Source organism: Staurois parvus, unplaced genomic scaffold, assembly GCF_062004578.1.
Source record: "Staurois parvus isolate SC_StPar_1 unplaced genomic scaffold, SC_StPar_1.0 ptg000015l, whole genome shotgun sequence".
NCBI lineage: Eukaryota > Metazoa > Chordata > Amphibia > Anura > Ranidae > Staurois > Staurois parvus.
In genome coordinates this window covers 2,339,640-2,365,548 of record NW_028317811.1, presented here as the reverse complement: position 1 = coordinate 2,365,548, position 25,909 = coordinate 2,339,640, and the positions used below count along the sequence as shown (strand labels likewise).

The following is a 25,909-nucleotide window of genomic DNA, read 5'->3' as shown; positions in this document are numbered from 1 at the left end:
GTTGCTTCCCTGGCTAAGGCCCTTCTCCCTTGATAGCTTGATTTGAGTGTCATGGCAAAGGCTGTGAATACCTATGTACATGTGGTTTTTTCATTTTTTATTTTTAATAAATTGCAAAGATTTAAAAACGAACTTCTTTCACGTTGTCATTATGGGGTATTGTTTGTAGAATGTTGAGGAAAAAAATTAATTGAATCCATTTTGGAATATGGCTTTAACATAACAAAATGTGGCAAAAGTTAAGTGCTGTAAATACTTTCTGGATGCACTGTAAATATATGGAAATGGAAGGTGACAACTATATATATGGATGGTGATGTGTATGATTTCCGCTCTGTCTGTCCATCCCGGGTCCGATCATTGGAGGTGATCCCACTACATACCGCCGAACTACAATCTTCTCCCTCTGGGATCTCTGGATCTCTCTCTGTATATAGGAATCTTCTACAGAAACGTTCAGAGTTCTACAGACTGATATCATTCCAGAACTCTGTGATATCCCACATTTTCAGTATGTGCTCTGTGTGTATATGAGCATCAGATACGGTATCTACAGTATATATACTGCTCAAAAAAAAAATTAAAGGAACACTTTGAAAACACATCAGATCTCAATGGGGAATGCTGGATATCTATACTGATATGGACTGGGTAATATGTTAGGAACGTAAGGATGCCCCATCGTTTGATGGAAATAAAAACTGTCAACCTACAGAGGACTGAATTCAAAGACACCCCAAAAATCAAAGTGAAAAAATGATGCAGCAGGCTAGTCCATTTTGCTGAAATGTCATTGCAGCAACTCAGAATGGTACTCAGTAGTTTGTATGGCCCCCACGTGCTTGTATGCATGCCTGACAACATCGGGGCATGCTCCTAATGAGATAATGGATGGTGTCCTGGGGTATGTCCTCCCAGATCTGGACCAGGGCATCACTGAGCTCCTGGACAGTCTGAGGTACAACCTGGCAGCATCGGATGGACTGAAACATGATATCCCAGAGGTGTTCTATTGGATTTTGGTAAGACAAGCGTGAGGGCCATTCAATGGTATCAATTCCTTCATTCTTTGGGAACTGCCTGCATACTCTTGCCACGTGAGGCCGGGCATTGTTGTGCACCAGGAAGAACCCACTGTACCAGCGTAGGGTCTAACAATGGATCGAAGGATTTCATCCTGATAACTAATGGCAGTCAGGGTGCCATTGTCTAGCCTGTAGAGGTCTGTGCATCCCTCCATGGATATGCCTCCCCAGACCATCACTGGCCCACCACCAAAATGGTTATGCTGAACAATGTTACAGGCAGCATAACTTTCTCCACGGCTTCTCCAGATCCTTTCACATCTGTCACATGTGCCAGTGGTGGACCTGCCAGTTCTGCTGTTTAATGGCAAATGCTAATCAAGCTCTATTGTGCCGGGCAGTGAGCACAGTGCCCACTAGAGGATGTCGGGCCCTCAGGCCACCCTCATGAAGTCTGTTTCTGATTGCTTGGTCAGAGACATTCACACCAGAGGCCTGCTGGAGGTCATTTTGTAGGGCTCTGGCAGTGCTCATCCTGTTTCCCCTTGCACAAAGGAGCAGATACCAGTCCTGCTGATGGGTTAAAGACTTTCTATGGCGCTTCCAGCTCTCCTAGAGCAACTGTCTCCTGGAATCTCCTCCATGCTCTTGAGACTGTGCTGGGAGACACAGCAAACTTTCTGGCAATGGCACGTATTGATGTGCCATCCTGGAGGAGTTGGACTGCCTGTGCAACCTCTATAGGATCCTGGTATCACCTCATGTTACCAGAAGTGACACTGATCCTAGCCAAAGCAAAACTAGTGAAAAATAGTCAGAAAAAAATGTCAGTGGCCTCCACCTGTAAAACCATTCCTGTTTTGGGGGTCTTCTCATTGTTGCCCATCTAGTGCACCTGTTTCTAATTTCATTAACACAGAAGCAGTTGAAACTGATTAACAACCATCAGGAGTTTAATTGACTTGATGCTATACTCTGACTAAAAAGCGTTCCTTTAATTTTTTTGAGCAGTATATAAATTATAGCAGAATAGAGAACATGTGTATAGATAGATAGATAGATAGATAGATAGATAGATAGATAGATCCGGTCTGCTATGACCATTGATACCTTTAGATTTTACTAATATCAGCTTTATTGTTCTGTATAAACACACACTGTATATAAATATATACAGTATTATATATTTAGTGTACGCATATGCAAATAAACATACACACACCACATGTTTTTATGTGTGTATATATGATATATATAACGTGTGTAAGATATATATATATATGCTAGTCCATCTAACAGTCCCGTCCCCCAGACTGACAATGCTGCTGTCAAAAGGTGCCCCCTGTGTTCCTTCATCCAGAGTGGAAAAACTCTAATACGGGAAGTGTGTTACTTGCCAGGTCAGCAGGTGAAAACAGAGGGAAAAAGCCTAAATAAATAAAAAACAAACGCAGCCACCATATATGATTAGCAAGCTGCAATAAATTACATTCTTGGTTTTGGCCACTTTAAGTTAGCCAGTAAGAGGCATCACTGCATTAATCAATGATTATATGGTACAACACATCATTATATTAAGTATGGCACTATGTGTGTGGCCATTCAAAGCCCATTAGAATCCTGTTTTCCATTCTGGAATTTTTACCAGACCATAGAAAAAGCAGGAGCATGCTAAGGGCTCATAGACACAGGTACTAGATGCAGATGGTCATCCACTACCATGTGTCCCTGGGTAGTATTACTCTCCGCTCCGTCATCCTCTTGGGAAATGGGGGCTCATAGTGGAGGAGGCATGGCCTAGACATTACAGGACATTTTTCTGCCAATATACGCTATCTCAAAGCAAAGAAGACCTTTTTAAGCACCTGTGTACTGAACCATTTGAGACAATACACCACATTAGGACAGGTGTATGGGAGGGTGCTCACAATCCTCTGATACCTGTGTGTACTGTTACGAAAGCTAACTCATTTACAGGTACATCTTTGTATTATGTGACCCTGTTTATGAACATTCTATTGAGGGAGTTGGAACATAGATATGACAAGTGCCAACGTGCATGCCTCCAGATCCCTCGCTCCATCAGTGCGGCTATTGTTACTTCAAATGAAAGTTTTGCTATCAGGCCAACAATGATCTCTTTCATGTCTTTAAAGATGCTTCAGTTACCTGAATGTCAGTGTGAATAGTCTGTGTGTATGTGTTTACATAGTGCTGGCCTAACACCAGTGAACAGAAAACTCTGCTATGTGAAAAGAGTTTACCGTAATTTCGGGGTAATTGCTCTTTGTTCCAAATATGAGACATCAAATGCTGAACATATCAAATGCAATGACTCGCTTAATTCTTTTGTTGTAATCCAGTTTTAGCAATCTGAGTCATCCTGCTTCTTGCATGATTTCACATAAATAGAGCATGGCAGCAGGATTTTAATGAAACAGCAAGTCCAATTCTGGGGAATAAATGTTCACTGATTTACAGGTCAGGTATCAGAAGTACCTAAAATAAAATTAACCAAATAAAATACAACTTTCACTAATCAAACTTCAGGAAAGTGAAATCAGTTTGTTATGGTTTACTACACTTCTAATGTTAGCTTTTGGCACAGCCCTTTTATGTAATATATACTGAATGCGATTTAAAGATCCATTCACACCAGTTCACTGTCCAGTACCAAATTAAAAAAGAAGAAAAAAGCGCCACTTACAAAAAACACCAAAGTGTCAGCAGCATATCCCACCCAAAATAAATTTTGGCAACAATAATCCAAATTAAAAGGTATGCGCTAATAACAAACTTATACAAAAGTGTATGTCATCATCCAAAAAACATTAGTGTTTTAAATAAATTAGAGTGTCCAAACATAAATTAGTGTCCAAAAAAATATATATATCTTCAGTGACTTGAACCAATTGTGAGAAATCCACCACCAAAGGAGATTAAATGAACTCACCAGAGCTAATGGCTGGTCAGATTATAAACCAGCAACAGCGCTTGTGCTCTGGGAGCAATGAACCCGATGTCCAAATAGATATGGTGATGTTTCAGATACTTCCAGATAATAATAATCACAGCCAAACAACTTTGCAGCCCAAGCTCTTATGATGAACTTCTCCACTCTGTCTCATACCTCCATGAGAGCATGCAGTACACTCAGGGACAAAAAAGAGAACATAATGGTGCAATACGTTTTTTTCATTTATCTCTTTAATAAAAAAGGTATAAGGAAACTCACAAACAAGGTGTCCAACAGACACCAGCTTCAATCGCAAAAAAGGGTTGAGATACAGTTAACGCTCACCGCAGATCTCTCCCATACAGCACAGACCAGCAAGGCTCTCTAACATCCACATCAAATAAGCTACGCCCAACCGGTTTCGTCACACCGACGTCATCAAGGGGCGTTACAGATGGGAACGTCAGACAGCTCTTATAAATACCACCCTTCATCTACATAGTTTTAACACCCAGCCAATCACTGCGTTCCTAGTCTCCTTAATCACGCCGGCTAGAACAGGTGTTTCCCAATTTAATTATACATATACTCTATTATATAAACAAAAAAGCTAAATATATATACCCTGCAGGTTTGAATCAGCACAATACCGTTCTCCTTCAAAATCACCCACAAAAAAATATAAATATAAAAACATAAATATATGCAGAAAAGCAATATATACCATCCTGTGCATGGCTCTTCAAACCACAGAAAAACCCTTAAAGGGCCATGCACAACTCTTCTCATACACAAAAAAATTAAAAAATATTTTTTTTTTTTTTTTTTATAAAAATATAAACCAAATTAAAATAAACTATATATAACGATCACTACATGTAATCAATATTTTAAAATATTTATCTTAAAAATTAGTCAAAAAACAATTTAAATCAATATCTATGTTTAAACCTCTTGGTACTAAAGACTCCAATTCATATATCCAAAAAGTCTCCTTTTTTGATATTTCTTTAATCAGATCTGAACCAGGTCACTGTGACAGTAATGCCTCTTATGCATGTTGGTGTGCTGCAGTGCCAATTATTGGGAATGGTGCCATAGCATACTTGTTGTGCTGAGCAGCACATGGTAACAGAGTACAGAGTGTTGTGGTGCACTATGGTGTCACAAATTCTAAATGCATAATGTCTGGTCAGTTGGGAGGTATTGGAGAAGGTGTGCAACCTTTCATTTGATAGGTGAGAGATCAGAGTCTAATCTCACATCTTTGAAATTAGTGGGCTACCTTAATGCAATATTCATTAACATGCATGTGTTTAACACACAACAACAGACTGGGTTGGTATGAATGGGCCCTGTAGTGTCTATCATGCAATGTATGGTTTACAACCATGGAGGTGGATATCCTTGGGTGACTAGGATGTTAAAGCGGAGTTCCAGCTGAAAAAAAAAAAATGTCAGCAGCTACAAAAAAGCTGGTTTCACTGGCCGTTTTTCTCTCCCTGGTGCCGGCATCTTCAGTGTGGGCACTTGGGTGTGATAGCTTGCGGCTTCACAGCCGGGTGCCCACTGCGCATGCGCGAGAAGCACTGCGCATTGTGAATGGCCCCATTGTCTTCTGGGGCCTGTCAAGAGTCCCAGCAGACTACAGGGAGGGAGGGGGGAGGAAAACTTCCGCTTCTGATCGACTTAGGTGATTGCAGCGAAAGTGGGAGCTGGTACCTGTCAAATTTGGGTATCTGCTCCCCAAAGGTGTCAATCCTTAATAGGGAGCGGGGGACAAAGACTTAAAGTGGAACTTCCCCTTTTGGGAGGAGCTCGCTTTAAAACATCAGACAGGCAAGGCTGAATTTTTTTATAAAACAAAAATTTGAAAATATGTATTTGTTGCCCATGACTGTTTCAAATATCTATATTTAATACACACACACTATATCTATAGTACATACATTATATTACTGTATGTGAACTTCTGCAGGTGGTCCATGGGAATGGTTATCTGCCAAAGGATATCAGTGGTATTTAGCCAATCTTGTAATCCAGTCACCCAACAAGACAGCACACCTTTCTCCTATGAGTAAGCTCTGATTGGAGTGAAATGCGTTGGAATCTGTGTATACTAGGTGGCACAGTCTGTACAATGGAGAGTTTAGTAAACTGACATTATGACTTTTAAATGGTCAGTGGCTTCCCTTTCTCATTCAGGCTCTATGGGGTTGATTTACTAAAGCTAACTGGAAAGTGCAAAATATGATTCAGCTCTGCATAGAAACCAATCAGCTTCCATTTTTGTTTGTCAAAGCTTAATTGAATAAATGGAAATTAGAAGCCGATTGGCTACCATGTACAGTTGCACCAGATTTTGCATTCTCCAGTTTTAGTAAATCATCCCTTATGTGTGGAGCTTGTGAAGCAGGTGGAAAGTTCCAGGTGCCAGTTCCCTGTGTCGGAGGATCGGTGAAGATGAGTGCCTCTTGTGACGATCGCAGCGTCAGACCCCAGCCCTTCTCACCAAACTCGTGACTGAAGGACTAGCCAATCTAAAATTGCACTGTCACATGCCTAACAATGCCACGTCCAGCTGCACCCTGCACAAAGATTTTCCAGCTAATGGACCACAACCTAGGTACCTGCAGCCTGGGAGCGATTGTTACTTGGTCAGGTTAATTATGCAATTTACCCTTCACACTGCCACCACCTCCTTTTTGTACAGAGAAAGAGGAAACTTGGCAATATTAGCAATAACACTATGATGTTTGAATAATTGTTTGTATACACAATGTCACTGCAGACAGATGTATGCAGACGTTTTAAAACACACAGTAGCGCTCTTCAGAGACATGAATTCTTAGTTTGCATTAAAGAGCTTTAGAAACAGTTCAACACTTTCAGAAAGTAAGATTTATTACTAAAAGGTCAAAAGGGTGCAATAAAAATATTTACAGAAAAAGATGTAGCCAATATATATATATAAATACAGAGAGCAATAACACAGCAAAGAGATAACAGAAGGAAGTTTAGGGAGGTAGAGTACTTGCCAAAAGTCCTGGGTTAAGCAGATCAAGTTTCCTGAGCAAAAGGGCCTTTTCTCCCAAAGTTGGTTCCGATGTTAAAAGGGAGAATTCTTCAACTTAACTCAACTTAACTCTCTGCTCCAAGCATAACAGCCTTTCTAGGAACTCAGCAGGGTGTCTCCTTGAAGCAGAGAACCAATCGCCTCATTTGGGGAGGGTGTTGCAGGCGGAGACCCAAGCTAGAACCAAAATCCATTCCAGTTTATATCATGATCCATAACTTACCCTCGGTGCATGTAGCAGCCTTGCCACTAGTAGATTAATATGCAGAGGCATCTGCTGAACGTCTAGATATTAAATATGACATACCTGCTTGGGACGGTTAAGGACATATTATTTTCTGCTCTCGTGTAGATTTCAGCTAGGGGGTGTAATACATCAGCCAACTTGTATTAAAGTAACTGATCTGAATATATGCCTGGTTTCCTTGTAAGTCTTCCATATCTCCAGATATAAAATTATATGGAAAAGGGGATTTTTAAATGTGAGTCTGTTTTACAGTTAGCTGGAATGTCTTTGAAGCTCAGTGAAGGACTGGTTTATGGTGTTACGATATCTCAGATTGAGAAACTAACAGACATCCGGGCACCAGCTAGTGTGGGATTTATAACCATGCAGCTCTTCCACTGTGCCTGTGATCTCTGGCATCATACAGACCACATTCCTGAGGGAGGGGGGCAATTGGAGGGAAGCTGATTTGGGAGTAGAAATGATACAAGATGGAGGATCCTTAGCAAGATGGATGACCGCGTCCATCTCTGTATGCACAATTGCTACACCTGTAGTAGAAGTAGTAGACGATTACCTGTTGTCTCACATCTCTGCAGACTGCACAGACATTGAACAATAAGGACCTGCCTTTGCCTGTGACTGGACAATAAAGGAGCAGCAGCAAACATATGTCAAACCCAATGTTACTGTACACACATTCCTGCAGCAAGGGAAGCGCACAGACAGAACCCTGCAAAGGGCTGCCCCTGCTAATTCCAGTACTGCATCGGGAAGGGGGCTTATATCCAGACAAATTAAGTCAGTTATGCTAAGGCAATGCTAAATACATTTATTGACCTTACAGTCCAAGGGAAACTTCAAAGTTCTCTCTTAGTGGAGGTGTGCTTGCATTGCAGAATCAACTGCTAATTGAGGTCTAAGTGGCATAGAAAAGAAGATTTACTTAGTTCTTCCACCCTTTTATGCTGTTTGATCGGTCCCAGCAGTGTCTTCTCCCCTCTGCTCCAGTTGTCTAAGGTCATGATGTCATCAAGACCGATGCCTGCTCCATAACCCTGCATTGAACGTGAGGATGCTGAGGGACAGTCCATTGCTGGAGCATGGAGGAGCACCATAGACAAGAGAGTGAAGAATTGGGTAACTAAAATTGCTTTTACTTTTCCCTAGATTTTAGGAAGTTAATGCTTGACATGAGGGCCCAGTTACACTTCAAGGGGGATTTTTAGATTTCCTGGAATTGGGGTACCACTTCCCAACCAGGCCATAGAAAAAAGACGTCCTTGGTTGGAAGTGGAATACCGAGGTTATGGTTGCAGCAACGTGCCATAACCCGGGTATTGTTTTTTTCAGCAAGTGATTCCCTTTCTGCTAAAAGTGGTCTGAGCAACGGATTCACTAGATCACTTTTAGAAGCAGTTGGAGGGGATGCCCCCCCCCCCCAACGCTTTCTGATGGTTCTCAAGCTTACCTTGAAGATCGGTGAGCCTGCAAACCAATCTGAGGATAGCGGTGGCTGGGCATACAGATGAGTGAAGGGAAGATGGTCTCCACTCATCTCTATGGCCTAGCCCTAGAAGGACCAGAGCAACATCATTATGTCACTTCCAGTTCCGGCCTATTGTAAAGAAGGCTTTTTTTTTTTTTAAAGCATTTAATCAATGTTTTTTTAAAAAATCTAATGCTTTACACTGTAGGGAAGAGATGTGCGGTCTTATTGACCCCAGATCTCTCCATAAAGAGGATCTGTCATTGCTTATTTCTATCACAAGGGATGTTTACATTCCTCGTGATAGGAATAAAAGTGATCAAAAACTTTTTTGTAAAAGGACAGTGTAAAAATAAAAATAATTTAATAAAATAAATAAAAAGTGTAAAGTGCGCACAGTGGTGAAGCTCGAGCGCAGTGGTGAACACATATCTAGGTCAAGCCCAGGGGCAGACTGACCATTTGAAAACTCGGGCACTGCCCGAGGGCCCGGGGTCAGTAGGGGGCTCCATGAGATGCCCCTGGTACCTTTTTCATAGACTTTTTTGAGTTTAGGCAAGGACACAGGTGCCCCATGATCCCCTATTGCCCGGGAGCCCCATGAGTTGTCAGTCCGCCCCTGGTCAAGCAAACATATAAACAGTGTTGAAACCACACATGTGAGGTATCTCCGCGAACGGCAGAGTGAGAACAATAATTCTATCACTAGATCTCCTCTGCACCTCTAAACTGGTAATCTGTACACATTTTTAAAGTGTCACCTATGAAGATTTTTAAGTACCGTAGTTTGGTAGCATTCCACGAGCATGAGCAATTTTAAAGCATGACATGTTGGGTATCTATTTACTTGGCATAACATCATGTTTCATATTTTACACAAAAATTTAGTTAAATATTGTGTTTTGTTTTTTTTTCAATTCTTTAAAGTGTATTTTTTCCCAAACAAATTGCGTTTGGAAAATAGTTGCGCAAAGACTTTGTGACATTAAACATTGCAGTAACTGCTATTTTATCCTCTAGGGCCTCTGCTACAAAAATATATAATATTTGGGAGTCCTAAGTCATTTTCTAGCAAAAAAATGGATTTTGACATATATAGGAGAAATGCCAGAATTGGCTCGGTAAGGAAGTGGTTAAAGGTGAACTCCAGACATAAAAAACTTTCAAATATATTGCTCAATAGCCACAAGGGATATATATTCACATTGCATGCATCAAATGCCTTTTCGAGCACAATTATCACACTGTACAAGTAGCAGTGACATCTCACTGGGCTGTACATAGCCTTTGCTGAGATGTAGGGGGGCTCAACAAGCCCACTCACTACAGACTGCCCATCAAAACATATGGGAGGGGGTGGATAAAGCTAATCATCCTGCACAAGGAGAGAGCAGGAGTGACTGGTCTTTATTGCAGTAGGCTCCTGCACATACGCAATTTCACACTGGATTATTTCACAGATCTGGAAGAAATACACAAAACAAGATCCTAGCAAAAAGACTCATGGATCTTGTATGTAGACAGTATTTGTATAACACAGGGCATAGCGTAGAATGGAAAACCCTTGCTATATGATTCTGTGCATTGCAAATGCTATAGGATTTGCACTATACAGGAGTCTGCTCTGGGATTGAAGATACGGAAACCTGGGAACACAATGGTCACATTCAGAAGACATGGATTCTGACAGCTATAGGGATTTAGCTAGCAGGGCAGCCAGCTGTGTCAGATGAATGGCAGCATGATAATGTATTTCCACTATGCAGGCAAGATGAGTCTCCTGAGTTTAAATGCAAAAAACCAAAATGTTCACATTTGACTGGAAAGTATTTTACGTAATCTAATTTCCTGATCCCTTTCAGCTCAATATATCAGGGCTGTATGTATTATATGTGATTTTTTTTGTGTTTAAACACTTCAAAAAGTAAATTTTTGCCATAAAGTTCAACAGGGAATTTGACTTTCAGCCTGGGTTCACACTTCTGCGGTGCAGCATATCGCATTTGATTCACACAGGAACCGCACCGCGTTCCTGTGCAAATCGCATGCGAAGTCTGTGCGGTGCGGTTTGAGCCATACATTTTGTATAACTCAAATCCCACCACATCCGCACCAAAAAGGTGTAGGACCCTTTTTTTGGTCCGCACTAGAATCGGATTGCATGGGTCTTTACACATTCTGCACATCGCAGCGTGTTTTGCGAACCGATTTTGGGGTATTGTTAAGTTAACATACACACTCGCTGGGGTTCGCATGAACCGAGTGCGATTGTGATGTGGTGCGAAATTAGTACAGAAACCGGTGCGAATTCTGCACTGCATCAGTGTGAAACCAGGCTCAAGGTACAGCCCTATTTTGTTTGAAAACAAAAGCTGCAGCATATACTACTTGTTTTTGGTATCATGTTTTAGCATAAATTCCGTTTTAGTGAAGTCATGTGTTTGCAAAAGGAATTCACTCAGAAATGTTTGTGGTCACTTTTTCTGCCTATATATTCTATTGTATCTCATTGTTTTCTAATAGGATAGCTGAGAAACATACTTTATTATATGTTGAAGCTACATCCAACACATTTGGCCATATTCCAAAATTGTTTCAGTAATTTAATTTTTTATTTTCTTTTAACTTTTCCACAAACAGCCAAAAATTCTAAAATAAAAATTGTATAAAAACAGTACTTCATAGCATTAAGGTCTTGCACACACTTGAACTCAAAAGCATATGTTTTACAATTGTTTGATTTTTTTTCTGCCTCTAAGGGGGCCAGTTCACACTACATGCATTTCAGTTGCTTTTTTTCTGCATCCAAAATGCAAAGAAAGTAGATTATATGGTTGTCAATGTCATAGTTCACATCAGTGCTTTCATTTCCAGTGCATTCCAGTTGCAGGAAAAAAAGTAGAACATGCTGCATTTTTTCTGCACAGAACTGTACTGGAACACGGTAAAATGCATCAAGAACGCACTGCAACACACCATAACGTACCAAAAATGCACCAGAATGCACATGTCCCTATTTAAATTGAAGAAAAAGAAAAGGGGAAAAAGAACTTGAACTCATCAAAAACGCACCAGAACATGTCAAAAGCGCATTAAATGCATCCGGAATACATCTGGACTGTGTTTCTATAGTGTGAACCGGCCCTAAATGCCCCTCCATGTCAGCCTATGGGGTTGATTTACTAAAAACACACCATAACGTAGCAAAAACGCACTGGAACGCACATGTCCCTATTTAAATTGAAGAAAAAGAGAGGGGGGAAAAAAGAACTGGAACTCATCAAAAACGCACCAGAACATGTCAAAAGCGCATTAAATGCATCCGGAATACATCTGGACTGTGTTTCTATAGTGTGAACCGGCCCTAAATGCCCCTCCATGTCAGCCTATGGGGTTGATTTACTAAAAACACACCATAACGTAGCAAAAACGCACTGGAACGCACATGTCCCTATTTAAATTGAAGAAAAAGAGAGGGGGGAAAAAAGAACTGGAACTCATCAAAAACGCACCAGAACGTGTCAAAAGCGCATTAAAACCCCCCTGGAACATGCCAAAAACACTTTGAAACTTCGCATTCAGAAACACACCCGGAACGCATCTGGACTGCGTTTCTATAGTGTGAACCGGCCCTAAAAGCCCCTCCATGTTAGCCTATGGGGTTGATTTACTAAAAATGCTAAATTTGGTGCAGCTGTGCATGGTAGCCGATCAATCTCTAACTTTAGCTTGTTCAGTTAACCACTTTAGCTCTGGACGGTTTTACCCCCTTCATGACCAGACCATTTTTGCTGTGTACTACTTTTACTGGTAATTGCGTGGTCATGCACCACTGTACCCAAAATAAATTTATATCATTATTTTCACACATATAGAGCTTTCTTTTAGTGGTATTTTATCACCACTAGGTTGTTTTATTTTTTTATTATATAAATGAAAAACAACTGATAATTTTGAAAAAAACATTATTTTTTATTTTCTGTAATAAAACATATCCAATAAAAAAGTAAACAAAATCAAATTTGTTCATAAATTTAGGCCAAAATGTATTCTGCTACCTGTCTTTGGTAAAAAAAAAAAAATCTGTACATAAACTGTGATATACATACTGGAATTTTAATTCATTCATTTTTTTATACTTGTAATGGTGGTCCTCAGCAACTTATAGTGGGACTGTGAGTGCGGCAAGCTATCTGACACTGACACTGGCTGGGAGGTACACTAATTGACACTGACATCATCAGTGACACTAATACAGTTATTATTGATAATACTATACAATGTCACTGTTTTAATAACACTGGCTGGGAAGAGGTTAACATATGGGGCAACCAAAGGGTTAAATGTGTGCCTAACAATGTGTAATGTGTGTTGCTTTTTACTAAACATCTGTTTGGTAACAAACAAACAGATCATTCTCTTTGTGTTTTTCAATACAGGGCTCTGGGCTGTGGCTGGACCAGGGGCGGACTGACCATTCGAGCACTGCCCGAGGGTCCGGGGTCAGTAGGGGGCCCCATGAAGTGCCCCTGGTACCTTTTTTTATAGGCTTTTTTGAGTGTGGGCAAAGACACAGGGGCTCCATGATCCCCTATTGCCCGGGGGCCCCTTGAGTTGTCAGTCCGCCCCTGGGCTGGACACAAGAGGTTAAGCTTTGACAAAAATCAGGGAAGCTGTTTTTTTTGCGCTCTCCAGTTTTAGGAAATCAACCCCTATGTATCCATGCACACAAAAGCATTTACAGGAGCTTACAGACAGAACAAAACATCACCTGTGCATTCAAGAAAGGAGCATTTTGGCTGGAAAAAAAATGTGCCCAAACGCATTTAATCATGTATAAACATGCCTAAGCGCTAGGCATGTTTAGTGCTTGAGTGTTTATTGATTTCAATGGCCACAGTAAATCAATATTCTGGCCAATGAAATGAATGAACGTCCAAGCGCTTAACGTGCCTAAACACATTTGCAAAAACACGGCTTAAGTGTGTTTTTGAAGCTGTTTTCTCCTGCCAGGAGAACAGCCCCTGTGTACATGGGGCCTAAAAGATAATGTATCACAGACTAATAGCAATGTGATATTTCCATAATAAGGTTCTTATTACAGTGAAAATATTTTTCTACACACATCTGAGCTCTTGTATAACTGAAAGTAATACTAAAGTCTTGTCTTTGTTTCTTTTAATTAACAAACATGTCTATACTTACCTGCTGTGTGCAGTGGTTTTGCACACAGCAGCCTGGATCCTTCTCTTCTCGGGTTCCCCGCTGGTTCTCTTGGCCCCTCCCTCCTGTCCAGTGCCCCCACAACAAGCAGCTTGCAATGGGGACACCCAGGGGTGGACTGACAACTCATGGGGCCCCTGGGCAATCGTGGACATTTAAGTGACAAATTAAGTGTTTGTTGCACACAGAAGTTTTTTTTTACCTTCATGCACAGAATGCATGAAGGTAAAAAACCCTCAGCCTTTAGAACCACTTGAAGCACATTGAGGGAGGCCTCACATGAATCCCTTCTAGCCTAAAATGTTTGGTAATATAAAACTGCATACTATACTTGGCTGGATAGCAGGACAGACAGGGGTAATGGGATTTGGGATTTCTTACTTCTCACTGGCTTCAGATTGCCTAGACTCTCCCTAGAATCTACCAGTTATCATTTTTGGTAATAACGCAGTGAAGAGATGTGGTGTAAGGTATTGGGCAGCTTGACATTACAGACTGGCTAAACCTGTATGCAACATAATACACCATCTATGTCAGCTGCAGGACAGGAGTACTTCACTGTGTAAATAGCAGCTGTTTCTTTGTGCCTCTAAAATTGAATATTTTCTCACTTCCTCACTAAGGAAATAGTGATTGCTTTGTCCTACGGGTAAAAAAATTGTAAAACTATTACAGTCTTAAAAAATTGATCAGTCCTCCTAAAACTGAATCTTCTTATGTGCCTTGGTTGTAACAGCCAGGTCTCCATAAAAAAGTTCAATTTGTATGGAAGGACACTCCTTGGCCATCTGGAGGAAGTTTGCCATTTTCTCTCTGCCTTTTTCCTATGAAAGTAATGATATTCCTTTGTAATAGCTATAGTTGGTGGCAGTAATTGGGTGCAACAACTGTACAACAGAGACCCAAGAGCCACTAGAAATCTTTGATTGATTCAAATGAACCAATGAAATAACAGATACGGGTAAATATGCTTTACAAGGGCTCCTGACAATAAAGATTATATTCAGCCCATCAGGACTAGTGGACCTCAAGGAAAGGTCTGTTGGCTGGGTATGTGCACTTCTGATTTCTATATACTGACATATGAGTAAAATCAGGTGTTTAAGCATACATTTCTATGTGCCACTCTTTGAGGACACCCAAACACAGGGTGAAACCTTCATCAGAATCCAGGGGTGGACTGACCATTCGAGCACTCGGGCACTGCCCAAGGGCCCGGGGTCAGTAGGGGGCCCCATGAAATGCCCCTGGTACCTTTTTTATAGGCTTTTTTGAGTGTGGGCAAGGACACAGGGGCCCCATGATCCCTTATTGCCCGGGGGCCCCATGAGTTGTCAGTCCGCCCCTGTCAGAATCATTTTAGTTGTAGCGTCTTATCTAGATAGTAGATAGCCAATCTGGTAAGGGAAAATCCGTTTTGGACATCTTCAAAAGTTCCCTTATTTTGCTAATGTACCAAGTATTTGAAGCATGGCTATCCACTAATCATGTCTCTTACTATGCAGACTGCTATATCCACAAATATATCCAATCTGGAAGACGATATTCTCTGCTCTTGAGTACAAACTCTATATTGCTGTCATTATTGAATTTGTCACATAATATTCATGTCCATGGGCACCAAAAGTTGGTACCAGAAAAGCTTTTGCAAACTTCAAGCAGGTTTTCATGTGTTTTGCACTGACAAGAGGCTTCAATCTAGCCACTCTGCCATAAAGCCCAGATCGTTGTAGGGCTGCAGTGACAATTGTCCTTCTGGAACTTTGTCCCATCTCCACACAGGATCTGTGGAGCTCTGTCAGAGTAACAATTGGGGTCTTGGTCACCTCTCTTACCAAGACCCTTCTCCCTCGATTGCTCAGTTTAGTTGGGTGACCAGCTTTTTCAGAGTTCTGGTTGTGCCAAACTTCTTCCATTTGAGAATTATGGAGGCCACTGTGTTCTTGGGAATCTTCAGCACAGCAGAATTTTTTTGTAGCCCTCTTCAGATCTGTGCTTAATAATCCAGTCTCTGAGCTCTGCAGGCAGTTCCTTTGCCCTCATGACTTTTGTTCTGATACAGTATGCATTGTCATCTGTGAGGCCTTTTATAGAGAGGTTTGTGCCTTTCCAAATCATGCCCAATCAATTCAATTTAGCACAGATGGACTCCAGTCAAGGTGTAGAAACATCTCAGCAACGATCAAGAGAAATGGGAAGCACCTGAGCTGAATTTCAAGTGTTGTTGCAAAGGGCATGTACTGAATACTTGTGCCAATGTGATATTTCAGTTTGTTATTTTTCATAAATTTGCAAACATTTCTAAAATTCTGTTTTTACTTTGTCATTTTGGGGTACAAAGCATAGATTAATGAGAACAAAAATGAATTTAAACAACTGTAGTATCAGGTTGCAACATAACAAAATTGAAAAAAGTGAAGGGGGTCTGGATACTTTATCAATGCACTGTACTTTAGCAGCATCTGGTGACGTCACTGGCGCATGTGCACTGTGCTCTGAATGGACGTCCATTCAGAGGTCTGCGCTGTGGGCATGACCAATGTGTGCATTAGTGGGAGTGATGTCATTGAGGCTCTGCCATTCAAATGGCCGAAGCCCACAAACCTGGAAAGGAGACTGGTGAAGATGGAAACCCCAGCCCCAGCAGTGATGACAGTGTGCTGCTGGGGGGGGGGGGGGGGCTTTGTTTTAAGGTAAGTCTGCTCTAATATGCTAGTATGTGGTGCATACTAGCACATTATGACATTATCTGGCAGGAGCCCCATTCTTTTTTTTTTTTTTTGCAGTTTACTACTTAAACTTATTTTTTCTAGGTTAAAGCCAACCATAGACAGTTAGAATCTCGGCCAGTTGAGCAGGAACCAGCTGAGATTTGAACCATGTATGGGCAGGCTGAATGTACCCAAGTTGATCCATTGATCAACTTGGGTACGTACAACCAGCCTGTCCGATATTACACGCAATTATTGCTAGCAGCAATTATAGCTGCTAGCAGAAATCACTGTGTTCCTCAGGAGGGGACAGCTCCCCCTCCCCGGCAGAACACAATGGCTCCACACAACTGTGTGGTTGCAAGAGAGAAAATTGCTCTGTCCATGGTGTCTTTAGCCAGTGACAGATTTACTCAACCACATTTTCTCTCTCTTCACATATATGTTTATCTGAGTCCCTAAAAAAACAATCTTCTGGTTCTAAATGTTCTTGGATCCAGGAATCCGATTTTAAACTATTTTGATTTGATGTTATAAAAACAAGGACTATGCATAGACAAAAATATGCAATAAAGTTACCTGTTCTAGTTAAACATATGGCTGTTGATAAATGGACTTCATAATGATACAGGAATCTAAAGATCCATCCTACCATTCTGATCAAAGTGTGCATGTTCCTGTGTCCATGTCGGTTAACCATGAGTATTTTGGCTTCTTGCCTCACTGCAATTGTATACTGGTATTTTAATTGGCATCCTACATTTTTGGTACGGAAATTAGATTTTAAAACTGACTTAACAAGCTCTTAAATAAATTATATGCATGACATAGTATATATAAAGAACAAAAGCAAAGTGTTAGGGTTAAACCTGTCATTACATGCCTTTGACCTGGCAGTTAGATGTGAACTATAGGTTCTAGCATGCAGTTTGCTAGAAGGTAGCCCAACTGGGAATTAAACAAAGCTGTCAGAATGCTTGCATGCTTTGACAGCCTGATGCCAAATGCATTCCCAAGCCCATACAATAGAATGGAATGATCATGTTTAAACTCTATCTGCACTGCATGTGTTTAAAATCGTAGTATACCGCATACTATTCCCTGTAGAGATCTGCACTGAGGGCAGTGATGAGTGACCAGTCAAGAAGTGGGTTAAAAGGCCATGAAACAAAGAAAGCTGTGACATTCCTTCAAATCAGTTCAGTGGGGGAGGCCTTTCATGGAGGATCACTAATGCATTCCATTATCTCGTCCTGCATAATTAAGAGCACTGGGCTGTAGGTAATGAATTAGACTGATAAAATGTGGCTTACATTTCTGATAGCAACCAAAAACATTAATTATGTCCATTTCACAGAAATATCATTTCGGATAATATAGGTATTTTATCTCAAGAATCAGGACTGAGAAGAAGGGGACACTCTGAAAGGTTGTACTGAAAACATAACTTACAAAAAAAATATCATGGACAGTACTTAACGGTATTGTTGCAAGTGCCTAATATGATACAGGCATTGTATCTCATAAAGCAGAATTTTACTTCACCCCATATGGCTGCTTTCCTGCACTTTTTTTTTTAAATTTCACTGGAGAGTCTGAATTATAATAAAAAAAATTTAGAAACTGTGTGCGTAGTAAATGTGTGTGATGCAGTTTTTCTTTATTGCACTGAAATATACATTTTCGATATAAAAGATATTGCATGCATACAGCTTTAGTGAAATAAACCAATGCATGAACTGAACTAAAAGAAAGATGTCTGGAAGAAATTGGCTGACATTAAATATAAACAAACACTAATTAATGATATATTTGTTGCAAAATCAATACATTAAAGTGGTTCTAATGGTAAATTAAAAAAAAAATAATATTAACGAACATGGCTTAGTTGCCTACTCTGTGCAATGGTTATGCACAGAGCATCCCTGATTCTCCTATTCTTAGGTCCTCCACTGGTGCTCCTGGCTCCTCCCCCCTGCTGAGTACCCAATATCAAGCCGCTTGCTATGGGGAGACTCCTGTGAGCTTGCTCCCGAGCAGGGGCGGACTGACAATTCATGGGGCCCCCAGGCAATAGGGGATCATGGGGCCCCTGTGTCCTTACCCAAACTCAAGCCTATGAAAAAGGTACCAGGGGCATCTCATGGGGCCCCCTACTGACGCCGGGCCCTCGGGCAGTGCCCGAGTTTCCAAATGGTCAGTCCGCCCCTGCTCCCGAGCCAGCTCTGCCCAGCCCCCTGCTCCCTCCTCACTGGCCAATGGCTCCTGCTGTTGCCTCTCTATCCAATGAGCAGAGAGAAAGTCGGGTGAGCCTCTGGTCTCGTGCACATTCCTGGATTGATTTCAAGATCAGGTAAGTATAAGGAGGACTTGGGGAGGAAGCTGCATGCTGAAGGGTATCTACATGCATAGAATGCATGAAGGTGAAAAATGTAGGATCTCTAGAACCACTTTAATTTTTTTTACTGCTTTTTGAGTAAGTATCTGAATTTGGCTAATTATCAGCCTGTTGTAAAGTAGAACTCAGACTGGAAGAGAAAAGGGCAACATTAAAGACACTTGAAATCAGGTGTGTAACGAGCACATGGGTGGACAAGGAACTTGCTGATAGGAGGAAAGAGCAGAGGGATGGGCTCATCATGCTGCTGCTCTTTTTTTTGTTAAATCACAGACTGTGGGCAGGATGGTGACCTAGCTGTATTGCTCTAACTACAGTAAGGGAAAGTCAGGTCACCAACCGAGCTGTGCTGTCTGGTAGGGCTGTGTATATCTAAGGATTGGCATGTACACACCTCCCATATATATATTTCACCTGTGCATTAGTTGTTTGCCTGGAAATTAATCTTGAAGTACTCTAGACAAAGCTATACATATCTGCCAGATTTACCTACAGCAGGGTCAGCATAGTATGGAGCTGAGCAGGGCCGTGGATAGGGGAGGCACCACCAGTCCTCTTGTACGGGGCCCAAGCCAGCAGGGAGACCCAGGCAGCTAGGTGAAGCGGATAAGGGCAGAGATGGTGATCGGCATGGTGGGGGGGGGCAATTACTGGAACAAAGCCCCTGTATGGTTCTTAGGGACGGGACAAGGGGTGAGCGTAATGGCCGGCTGTCCTGGACACAGTGGTTTTCTGTAGGGATGGGGGCGCCTTCCATCAGTTACAAGCCTGATAGGAGTAGTGACAGTGGCAGTGATTTTGACAAGTGAGTGACAGCTTGGCATGGGATCCTCTAAGCTTGCACATCACACACCGGGGGGGGGGGGGGGTGCATATTGGCTTCTTTGCCCTGGGCACTGGATGACCTTGTCCCTGAACTGATGGCTCTCTCTGCAGTAACTGAAAGCTGCCCTCTTCTTCTCTCCCTCCTGCTGACTTTCAGCTGCTTCAGAGAGAGTTATACAAGGGATTGGTTCCAGTAATCGCCTCCTGCTGCACCCGATGATCACCCTCCCTGTACACCATACATTTTCCCCTGCTGCCCAGGCCTCCCTGCGTGCACCTACCCCCCACAGTGCTGCTGACTTCCCTCCTCTCCTTCCCACCAGCAGCTGCAAGCACACAGTAGGATCCTTCAGGATGGAGAGTGGGGGAATAGTCTGGTAAATATGTCACATTTACCAGCCCCTTCCATTCCTGAATGAATACAATGAGTGATTGGTATTGATCACTCGCTGTGTTCATTCATAACTGTGTGGGAGGTAGGGGGGGGGCCTGTCGGGTTGGCTGTATGGGGCCCCATAGTTTCTAACAGCAGCCCTGGAGCTAAGACAAGTAGATGTTTTGAATAAAAGTCACTATGTTGGAGTCTGTAGTCCAGCTGATCCCCTGCTTTCAGACTAGAAATATAGACTATTGAGATTATTTATAATAAGTTGGTCACTTTCACACTTACATAACACGTTACAACAAAATACAAAAACTATACCTTCCTTGTTTTGAAATTATATTATTTTGTGATCAACTGTTTCAGCTTTCAGTCATCTTAATTAAATTAGCGGGTAAACCAGCCATTCACAAAACGGTAAGGTACAGAGTTCTATCACTTGTTACAGGAAACCATTGATGTCTGCCTGCTTCAAGAGGCAGCTTAGCTGAAAGCAAACAAATTTGAAGTTGGATGTGAAGTCAGCAAATTTAGTTTATTTACATTTTTATATTCGTGAAAGTAAGCATGAATATTTGAAATGAATTTGGTATTTATGTACCATGAACGTGGTTATTATGTATATGTCATTGTGCAGTGTGCAGCCGCAAATATATGTAGTCATAGGAGATAAATTCTAAAATTGGCCTGGCGGTCTAACATCAGACTTTTATTAGCAGACGATGTTCATAGGAGCAGTTTATCCTGTCTATTCAAGGAACAGGTAGATTTGTTAAACCAGATTAAAAGAAAACCTAATTTAAAATATCATCATGCTCCAAAAATGACCCTACCATACCATATGTAGCACTTTTTTATGTATGCATTATGTTTAGCTTCTTAAATTGGCAGTGCAAAAAAAGTTCCTGAATCTTTTGTGTGCATGAGCATTAATTTATTTGCTGAATATCTGTCACTTCAACCCAACAATAGACCATACCAAACCCACATGATCAATCTTCTGACATGGAATCCACTTGATGGTGAAAAGACAGATCAGTCTGACAGTTGAAGGCACTGCTGAAGTATTACTTGTAAACAAAACCACATGAGCATGGAGAAGGCCATCACTCAGATAGTAGTGTCACAGGACACTCCCCCTGCCTGGGGGCTTCTAGCTGGGAAAGGTCTTCACCTCTGTTAAAGCAATCTAAACAGTATATTACCTGTTTACTATTGGAATAATCTCACAGTTTAACCTTCCACGGATATGCAATGGTTGATATATTAATGGAGAAAAGTTGATGCCGCTTGTAGGTATAACTTGGAGTAGTTGATTCTTGGACAAAAGCTGCAAGACTTCACACCAAACCCAGTTCTTTAAGTTTTTCAGTGGCATGCCTTACTGTAATACTGGATTCCCATAGACTAAAGTTGAACTCCAGGAAGAGTTCAACTGCAAGAGTTAAATGCTCTTTTTTGCCACTTTAATCTACCTTATCTCTTGCTTCCCTGCTCTCCTTTTCTCTCCCATGCTTCAGTTTGTGGCCTCAGTGTCTTCAATTACAATGCAGTACTAATGATCCTGCATTGTACTTGATGATGCCAGAGCCGTGACCACTGCCAGGAGTGCCGTAGGCTCTGAGGGAGCAGTTGGATACCTTTAGCTCCCTTGTCTCCTCCTCCCATGCTCGTCTCCAGGACTTCTCCAGAGCTTCCCTTATCCTCTGGAACTCTCTACCCCAATTTATCAGACTAACACCTACTCTGCTCACTTTTAGGCGATCTCTGAAAACCTATCTCTTCAGGGAAGCCTATCCTGCCCTCAGCTAATAATGGAATCTTCTACTCCTCCTACAAGTCCATCCCGCACAGTTGCTACCATTTGTACCACTAGCCCCTCCCTCCTAGATTGTAAGCTCCAAGGAGCAGGGCCCTCCTAACCCTCTTGTATAGAACTGTATTGTTGCTGTATTGTCTCCCTTTATATTGTAAAGTGCTGAGCAAACTATTGGACTATATAAATCCTGTATAATAATAACAAGAAGAAGAGCCTGCAGGAGCTAGAGATAAGGTAAGTAAATGTGCTTTTCACTGGCAACTTAGGCAAAAACAAACATTTAAAGGTTTTTTTTAAATTCTCTGGAGTTAATTATAAAAAGATATAATTATATATGGGGGTGCGGGGCATATAAAACACAATGCTATTTAGGAACAAATGGCACCAAAATGGAATTGTTGACCTTAGTCATTTCTTGCTGCATTTTCCCACAAAGTAAAAAAAAATTAAACCTGAGTGGTTACTATGGCAACAACTCCACTTTATTCCCCGATTTATTTTCCTATATTTTTTTTATCTGTTGTTAATAGTTCCCAGGTGTGACACATTTTTTATATATCTGTTCCTAAGGATAAATCTAATGCCATGCATTACAAATAACAGATAAAGATACAGGGATTGATTTACTAAAACTGGAGAGTGGAACATTTGGTGCACTTCTGCATAGACACCAATCAGCTTCCAGGTTTTTTTTTCATCAAAGCTTAATTGAACAAACTAAAGTTCGAATCAGATTGGCTACCATGTACATCTGCACCAGATTTTGTATTCCCAATTTTAGTAAATCAACCCCACAATGTCACACCATTATGATATTCTAACATTACTAGTAGCACCACTACTGCATATGAGGTATATAGAATCCTTACGCTCTTTCTTCTTCTACTTGAATTCCTACCGATTGATATCGGTAAGCTGCTTCTCTCTGCTCTGCGTTAGCGGTTTCTTCTTGCCCATCAACCTGGAAAAAACACAGACTAGTAAGTATTATTTTTATCTCTCAGTCCAGAAGTAGCCAACCTTTCATGTAAAGCAGCCTAGAGTGTCAGTTTGCAATTGTTTTGAGAAGCAGAAAGAAGCCAAATAGAAAACACATCAGCAGCGGCCATCAGAAAAGAGTGGCCCAGCAGATGGAATATGTCCATCTGTGCTATAAGTGAAGATGGAGGAATCCATTAGATTCTAACAAAATCTAACAGTATACTGTATAGCTAGCTTAAGAATATGAGGCAGAGGGAGAAGCAAGACCCCATTACCAACATAATAATAGAGTGACTTAGAAATACATATACAGTAAAAAATGGGTAAGTGAATTGCAAACAAGCACTCAATTATGTATACCTCCAAAGGACCTCCTACTCTCTAGCTCCCTTGTCTCCTCCTCCCATGTTCGTCTCCAGGACTTCTCCAGGGCTTCCCCCATCCTCTGGAACTCCCTACTCCAATCTATCAGACTATCGCCTACTCGATAAACGCAAAGAACCCTGCGTGATCACAAATAGTGAAAAAAGTGAAAGTGTCAAAATAGTGCCAGTGAATCAATCCAGTGAAAAATATGCATCCAAAAACAACATGTGAAACACTGTGTCCACTTCTATAGTCAAAGGAGTGAATACCCTTACCAAAAATATGTAAATAATATGCCTTTATCATAAATTCTGCTTCAACCAAAGGATCATCACAGCCTCATGGATCAGATAAAGATGTCATCCAGATATCCAGAGTTCTCTGAGAGGTTTGGATATTCTGATAAAGGCTATTTTAAAGAGGAATCATGATGTAAGCATATTCAATAAAGTATTTTAAATTGTATATGCGGGTTTACGCTATGATTTACTCTATATATGGTGGGCATCTGTGGATTGGTGGAGATTCATGGTTATACTTGAAAGCTGCTATATCTGGATGACATCTTGATCTGATCCATGAGGCTGTGATGATCCTTTGGTTGAAGCAGAATTTGTGATAATACCCTCGCTGGGAGGTGTAAAGGCATATTATTTACATATTTTTGGTAAGGGCATTCACTCCTTTCACTATAGAAGTGGACACAGTGTTTCATATGTTGTTTTTGGATGCATATTTTTCACTGGATTGATTCACTGGCACTATTTTGACACTTTCACTTTTTTCACTATTTGTGATCACGCAGGGTTGTTTGCGTTTATCACATCTGTTTCATTTATATTTTATTTAAGATAATGCACTATGTAATTTTTCTTTTTATGTTGAGGTTTCTTTGAGCCATTGAAAGGCTGAATATGAAGATTGATGATTAAAGTTGGCACAGAGTGACTTTTTATAACATTATTTATTTAATTTTATTTCTTATCTATTCTTGGACTGTTACATTTTGAATTTTTTTTTCTTTTAATATATTTATGTGATATATACTTTGGGAATATTGGTATTAGCACATTTATATTCACAGTTTTTACACTTTTTGGGGAAAAGTGTATCTTTATGCTATTTATAGCCTTATTGTACTGAATTATTCAAGGGATACCGTAAAATTCACATATACTTATTGTATTGTCTACCATCGTGTGTGCAGTAGTGAAGCTAGGTCATGTGAGGACAGCAAACCGCTGGATAGCTTCAAAAACTTTTGCGGACATGCACTCTGCATTTGTACACCAATTTGTCTCTAGATACAGTAAGGTAGTATTAACATGATTTATTCAGAGACGGAATATGGGGAGTTGTGAAAATAGCCATATCTGACCAATCAACATGTGTGCTAGGGAAGAGTAGCCTTATTACAGGTATTAGTATGTGCCAATATGCCCAACAGATTAATTTTAAGGTTTTGGTCAATATCTGTCAGTAACACTCTATTAACATTCTTTACTATGGTCTACCAATATTTAGACAACTTGAGGCATTTGCAAAATTGTATTTTTTAGTGGAAACTGTGGACAGTTAAATAACAGTTCCTTATGTTTTTCAGGGATCCTATTGATGAGATATCTGGATCCTGCTGTGACATTATGAGGAAGTCTGACTCTCCCTGGAGTTTTAATTTTTTCCAAATTGTGGAAAAGAAACAGCAGAAGCTTAAACATGCAAAGGTGGGCAAGAACACCCCAACTTCCTGATGAACGGGAGCAGAGTTATGGACTATGGCAGAGAGATCTCATTTCTGGCATATCCAAGAAGTCAAAAGCCGACCTAGCCCTCCAAGCTCTACCTATACCTAAAATATCACTTTTAGCTAACCTAGTCCTTTATGGACAACAGCTACAATCAGCCAGATACTATTAACTACTTCAGGAAAAAAATTTAGCCTACACTATATATCACTGGGCGTGCTCTTTATTTGCGTGTATTTGCGGTTGCGTACGATCTACACCCTGTTTTTAATGTGAACTGTTAGAAAGGACAATTTGGTTTGTTGCAGGATGGCTGGTAAGTTGAGCTGGGAATTTATCTTTGTTGTTGTTTTACATGCGTCGCCCTTCCATGTGCTCCTTGCTGCAAAGGCCAGTTATAGATTGGGGCAGTTGCCGTTTGTTTGTACCATTGGTAATTTAGTGAGGGAGTGCACTGGACACCTTGTCTGCCATTGTGCTATATTCTGGGTGTCCAGTGCACCCCTGTGCCTTTATGGAGGAGTGAGCTCCCTCCAGGCATATCTGTCCTCAGTCTATCCATTATTATATATGTGCTCCTACAACGGAGGCTCTCAAAATTTATAGAGTTAGGACTGCAGATAATACTGGGGTGCCATGAAATTGCTCTGCAGCTTACGCATGTATTTGCAAATGTGAGCAAACTAA

At 41.0% G+C, this 25,909-nt stretch overlaps 1 protein-coding gene and 1 long non-coding RNA gene across 5 annotated transcripts in view; one reads left to right on the top strand and one right to left on the bottom strand.

The window, feature by feature from the left end:
* Window positions 1-25,427, top strand: part of LOC149473429 (uncharacterized) — a 32,439-nt gene extending 7,012 nt beyond the window's left edge. Inside the window, exon 2 of the long non-coding RNA XR_016312826.1 lies at window positions 25,081-25,427. This is a non-coding gene — a long non-coding RNA (uncharacterized LOC149473429). The remainder of the gene's footprint in view (window positions 1-25,080) is intronic.
* Window positions 1-25,909, bottom strand: part of DLGAP1 (DLG associated protein 1) — a 774,858-nt gene that overhangs the window by 86,759 nt on the left and 662,190 nt on the right. For all 4 annotated transcript variants that reach the window (XM_089678097.1, XM_089678117.1, XM_089678128.1 and 1 more), the window contains one exon: window positions 23,000-23,091. In XM_089678097.1, coding sequence (XP_089534223.1) covers window positions 23,000-23,091 — 92 coding nt within the window. The remainder of the gene's footprint in view (window positions 1-22,999; window positions 23,092-25,909) is intronic.